The sequence below is a fragment of the Lucilia cuprina genome, chromosome 6 (assembly GCF_022045245.1).
Source record: "Lucilia cuprina isolate Lc7/37 chromosome 6, ASM2204524v1, whole genome shotgun sequence".
NCBI lineage: Eukaryota > Metazoa > Arthropoda > Insecta > Diptera > Calliphoridae > Lucilia > Lucilia cuprina.
Window position 1 is genome coordinate 55752449 of NC_060954.1, and position 6451 is coordinate 55758899.

Here is a 6451-nt window from a genome sequence, read left to right on the forward strand (position 1 = left end):
CCAAGGCGGAGGTCTCGCCAAAGTAACATGCCCCCGGGGGGATCTAAGGCAAGGTATAATTCAACTTAAATGCTTTATTATGAAAACTAAATCACATTTTATTCGTAGACAGGTGTAGGGTATTATATGGTCGTCCTCGCCCGACTATAAGTTTTTACTTGTTTTTAGTTAAAATTTAATAATATAAATATTTTTTCGATATACAAAAAGAAAAAAAAATGGACATATTGTTTTAAAATATAAATTGCATTTCAATATGTTACCAATGGAGCAAAATCAGCATAGACCTCAACTTTTTGTTGGTGGTCGTAAAAACAAAGCATTTGATAATAACTGAACTTAACTGACAGCATGCTAAATGTATTTTATGATTTCGTATGATGAGATTTTTAATGACCAGGGCAACTGAAAATATTTCACAGACTTAAGTCTATCTTCATCTGCTAATCTGATACTATTACTATATTACTTTTAACAGTTGTTATGATATTTATGTGTTGGTATGTGTAACTTTTAAGTTTTTAAGCATATTTTCGGTTGCCCTGCTAGAGACATGTCGTGAGTATACTGGGTAGGCGGTATGATTTTTTTGTTTAGTCTAAAACAATTATTTTTCATAAAAAAAAGAAAAATATATATATTATTAAGTCAAGGATACTTATGTAGAAATTTAAATTAAAAATTATTACAGTTCAAAGAAAATTAGATTTGATCTCAAACAAATGGGCACAATCAGTTTTATTTTATTTTATAAATTACATTGTAAATTTATTTCAAAAAAAACAGCTGTAAAAGGCTTCTTCGTTCTTATCACAATTGATAAGATGTGCACATTTCAATTATATAATATTTAGAATTACAAAACCTTAATATAATTACAAAGTTAAAATGTCTGTGTATACATTAATTAATAACGGTATTACGATCTGATACAATACACATACAAATTCCATAGCAACATTTATGACTTAAACAGTTTTAAGTTGAATAAACACTAACTTGTGTGCATATTTTGAGTTGTAGTTTTCCTGGTTCTTATTAAAAATCAATTTATGTTTATTTATCGCTACTACTATTATTACTATATATTTGAGTTAATTTGGTAGAGAGTAGGGAGCTTAGGGTCAAAAGTAGTTTTGACTTCCAGAGTATATATAGTCTAGACTATAGACTAGACTATAGACTAGACTATAGACTAGACTATAGACTAGACTATAGACTAGACTATAGACTAGACTATAGACTAGACTATAGTCTATAATCTAGACTATAGACTAGTCTATAGACTAGACTATAGACTAGACTATAGACTAGCTTATGGACTAGACTATAGACTAGCTTATGGACTAGACTATAGACTAGCTTATGGACTAGACTATAGTCTATAGACTAGACTATAGGCTAGCTTATAGACTAGACTATAGTCTAGAATTTAGACGTTATCTGGAAACTAAACATTAATGTTTGAAAAAAAATATTTAAAAAATTTGTATAAATTTATAATTTAAATTTTAAATTTCACCCCATATCCGGTTTTTAGTTTGTGATAAAAAATTGCGCCAGTTAATTCTAATAAAACAATTTTCTCTAAGTGTATTTTATTCGGTTGACTATCTAATGAGGTAAATGAATTCCTAAATTTCTTCAATTGATTCTTTGTTTTTTTTTATAAATATTTAAAAATAAATACATTTTTTTAACACTATAACCAATATTATAAACAATATTATGGCGTCTGCTAAACTGGTTTAATATGAAAGACTTCTAAATATACAAAAATCAACATTGTTGTTATTTATTTTTTTCTTTAAGATTTTTTTTATTAGATAAGGGTTAATAGAAAGAATATTCTAACATAAATATTTTGCAGTAATGATAACAACAACAACTCTATAGAAGTGACAAAATAAAGATAGAATTTTTTGAAGATCACGTTTCATCTTTAGCGCAACTTGTTTTGCTTTTATTGGGGAATGTTTGACGCCACTTTTAAGACGCTGGAATTCCCAAACCCATAAACAATGTTTGTTTTTTTTTTCTCTTCTTTTTGAAAAACAAAAGATAAAAACAAAACAAGAGTATTTTTGAAAATATTTTAGAATTAATGCAAACAAAAGTTTCGTTTTTTTTTTCTAATTAATAATATTTCCCTTTTGACCAATACCGATTTGTTTTTTTCTTCTTCTTATTTTATTTTAAATAATTCTTGTTTATAACGTCTTGTTTGTTTTAGTTTTTACGTTTTCTTTAATTAAACAAATTTAAAAGAATTTATTCATGTGTATGTATGTATGTGTCTTTGTTTGTTTTTTTTTTTCTTCCCCCCTAAACGATTTTCAAATATATAAATACCTTGAAAACTTGGTAAAATCATAGTAATCAATATCTTAATTTCAAAACAACCAGAAGAAGTTCTCTAAGTCTTCACCTCTAACTTTTCTTAATAACTACGTGTTAAATAACAATTAAATTAAAAAAACAATAAAAAATGTCAAAATTCGTAATTTTCGCCGTTTTGTTGACTTTCGTTATCTGCATGACCGTCTTGGCTAATGGCCAACCCCAACGTTTGGATGCCAACAGTATAATTCAAAAGATAATTGGTAAGTACAACAACAATTACCCAAATTGCTTGTAATATAATTTACAGTTTTTTATTACCACAACTTAAGAACATTTCCCTTTATTTATGTTTTTAATATTTATTTTGCGTTTATAAATTCCAGGTCAATATGAGGCTAGAATTAAAGGTCCCTCTGTTATTTATCCTGAAGAACCCGCCCATGTTATCGATCCAAATCATTTCCATTTACACATCTAAATTGTTATAATAAGCGTTATTTAAATGTTTATCTCTCTGTTTAAGTTAAGCAATAAAAACTATTATTAAAAAAATAAAATAAAAAAATAAATAAAATTTGTAATACAATAAAAAAAAGTAAATATTTTTATTACATCATCCCAAATTGTTTTCTAGAGTGGTATACCGTAGTGTATAGATTAGTCTATATATTAATTTATGGACTAGTCCGTGTAATAGACCAAAGATTAGTCAATTAGTATAGGATCTAGTACTCCAAATATTACTCTAAAGAAAAGTTAGTAATGTCTTTAGTCTAGTCTATAGTTTGGTGAATAATTCTATAGTCTAATCTATAATCTAGTTTATAGTCTAATCTATAGTCTAGTCTATAGTCTAGTCTATAGTCTAGTCTATAGTCTAGTCTATAGTCTAGTCTATAGTCTAGTCTATAGTCTAGTCTATAGTCTAGTCTATAGTCTAGTCTATAGTCTAGTCTATAGTCTAATCTATAGTCTAGTCTTTAGTCTAGTCTTTAGTCTAGTTTATAGTCTAGTCCATAGTCTGGTCTATATTCTAGTCTATAGTCTAATCTTTAGCCTAGTCTATTGTCTAGTCTATAGTATAATCTATAGTCTATTCTTTCCTTGTATATATTCTAGTCTATAGTATATATTCTATAGTTTATTTTATGAAGCGGGAAGCGGAATAAAACTTAAATTTTCTGTGCAAAATATTAGTACCTCATTTTTTCTCCATAATAACAGGACCACCCTAATGTATATATGTTTACATATTTAACGCTATTGTAAATATGATTTATGGCAGAAAAGATTGCAAAAAAACCGTTTATGTATGTATGGATGTATGTATATCTTTATATTACTATGCATGTTAAAAGGCTTTATAACTTTATTTATATAATTTAAATGTTATTAGTTTATTAATTATGATAAAAGTTAATTAAATTTTATAAATATATTGTAATTAATACCTAAATCAATAGAATAAATACTATTAATTTAGGTAAATATTAATCTGTTTTATGTGATCATAGTTTTTGTCAATATTTACATAGAAAAATTGTTAATTTAAACGTTTATGAGAAAGTCAAACAAATTGTTTATTTATATGAAAAAGTTAGAAAATAAAAAAAAAAAACTAGAACAACTTTTTTTTAATTGTAGAAATCAAAAGACCTTTTTTTACTTCAAACAACTTGGATATGCTCTTTATATTATAAAAAAAAATAATTGTTATGCTTCGATTGAATTGGCAAATATTTAATGAGTACAATTTATTGAAGTTTGACTTATTTGTTTTCTTTATTTAAACACATCTTATATAAACAATTACAAATTTACACATATACCAACATAGCTACATACATATATTGACACAAACACCCAATTAGACAAAGATGTTTGTATTAAATAAATCATATTGTTGATGTCGGCGCCAATCAAAATAAAATTTCTAAATACCGGCAAATACCGAACAATGAACTTTTAAAACATCATCAGCAACAACAACATCTATATTAATTTGAACCTAATCGATGCCATAAATTATTAATAAACCGAAAAAGAGATAAAATAATAATAAAAAAACGAAAGATAATAGTTTGATGGAACTAATAAAATGAATATTAAAATAATGACGTTGTTTCATAAAAATCCCTAGTTTTACTTTTGTTTACTACTATTACACAAATTATTTCGTAATAAAATGGTTTATAGTATTTTTTTTGTTGTTCAAATAATCATGACAAAATTCTAATAAAAAAAGAGTAAGAATTTTATATTCGTCTATATCGAATCTGAATGACCCTATATATTTCACAGTGTATCAGTTATTGAACCATTATTCTATTCCCGTGAGTTTGGACATATTGAATAATTGGGACCAAACAAAAAATCAGAAACTACATCTTGAGAGCGGCACCTTCCATGAGACGATCCCTGGTCGATCCCATTCCAAAAGTTCAAGAAAACTTTACACCACCAGTTTATAGTCTGTAGATTAATTCAAGTGCATAAACGGCCTTTGTTTGGGAGCTATTATGGGCTGATAGAGAAAACCATTACAGAATGATTTGTATAAGTATATATAAAACCTAAATAATTTAATGGGTTGTATCAAAAATTTAGATCAAATCACACTTTTTACATCAAATGCATGACTAAGAATAATAGAAACTTCGGATCTCGCAGATCTCTGGGAAATTCAGAAAACACACATTAATACACATATAAACGCAGGGCTAAATCGACCCTGATATCTTAAAACTATTGTGTAGAAATAACAAACGGAAGGTGAAAGGTAAAAAAAAATAAAAATCGTTTCATAAAACACACACACACACAGATTATATAGTATTTCACTCTTTATATTCTCACAAATATCAAAAAATATGTATTTGTTAATAAACAATAACGTATATAAAAATAAGACAACAACAGCAAAAAAATAATTAAATATACATTTTTTTTAATTGTTAGCTTTCATCAACTACAAGAAGAAAAAAAAATAACAACAAAAAAAAAGTTAAAAAATCAATTCAAAATTTTATTGAAAGTAGCCGGTTCCTCAAAAACGTTAATTTATTAAAAAAATATTAAAAAATTATTCATGGTATTTAAGAAAATATTTTTAGGTTTTATACACCTACAGAAACAATTGTTTAGTTTCAAAAACTAGCTGTTTTCATTGATCCACATACTTAACTTCTTTATATGAAAAAAAGGTTTCACTTATCAACAACATTGCAGGACATTTTTAATACATTTTATCCACGGATAAAACCCATTGATTTTGTTTTATATCGATCTATTATTTTACGCAAAAGTGATCAATTATGGGCCTATTAAGAAAATAGACTATAGACTACACTATAGACAATACTTTAGACCATCCATAGACTAGATTATAGTATATTATAGAATGTAGGCTATAGAGTAGAATATAGTGTGGAATATAGACTTTACTTTAAACAAGACTATGAACTGGACTATAGAGTAGATTATTAACAAAACTATAGACTAAACTATTGACTTAACTATAGACTATATAATAAATTATACTAGACCAGATTATAGAGTTGGCTATAAAATAGGCTATAGAGTAGACTATAAATTAGACTATGGCCTAGACTATTCACTAAACTATAGACCAAACTATTGACTGAACTATAGACTATATAATAAATTTTACTAAACTAGAGTATAGAGTAGCATATAGAGTAGACTATTGTGCACACTATAGACTAGACTATAAACTAGACTATATACTAGACTATGGACTAGACTATAGACTAGACTATGGACTAGACTAGACTATAGACTAAACTATAGACTAAACTATAGACTAGATTATAGACTAGGATATAGACTAGACTATTGACTATGCTATAGACTAGGCTATAGACTAGACCATAGACTATACTATAGACTAGACTATAGACTAGACTATAGACTAGACTATAGACTAGACTATAGACTAGACAATAGACTAGACTGTAGACTATACTATAGACTAGACTAAATACTAGACTATAGACTAAACTATAGACTAGACTATAGACTAGACTATAGACTAGACTATAGACTAGACTATAGACTAGACTATAGACTAGACTATAGACTAGACTAT

General features: G+C 26.7%; 1 protein-coding gene across 1 annotated transcript; it reads left to right on the forward strand.

The window, feature by feature from the left end:
- Positions 1-2372: 2372 nt before the first annotated feature.
- On the forward strand, positions 2373-2929 carry LOC111686968. Its single transcript, XM_023449372.2, has 2 exons — positions 2373-2603; positions 2727-2929. Exons 1-2 carry the CDS (start codon positions 2489-2491, stop codon positions 2819-2821), a joined length of 210 nt encoding a protein of 69 aa, XP_023305140.2. The 5' UTR covers positions 2373-2488; the 3' UTR covers positions 2822-2929.
- Positions 2930-6451: the final 3522 nt, after the last annotated feature.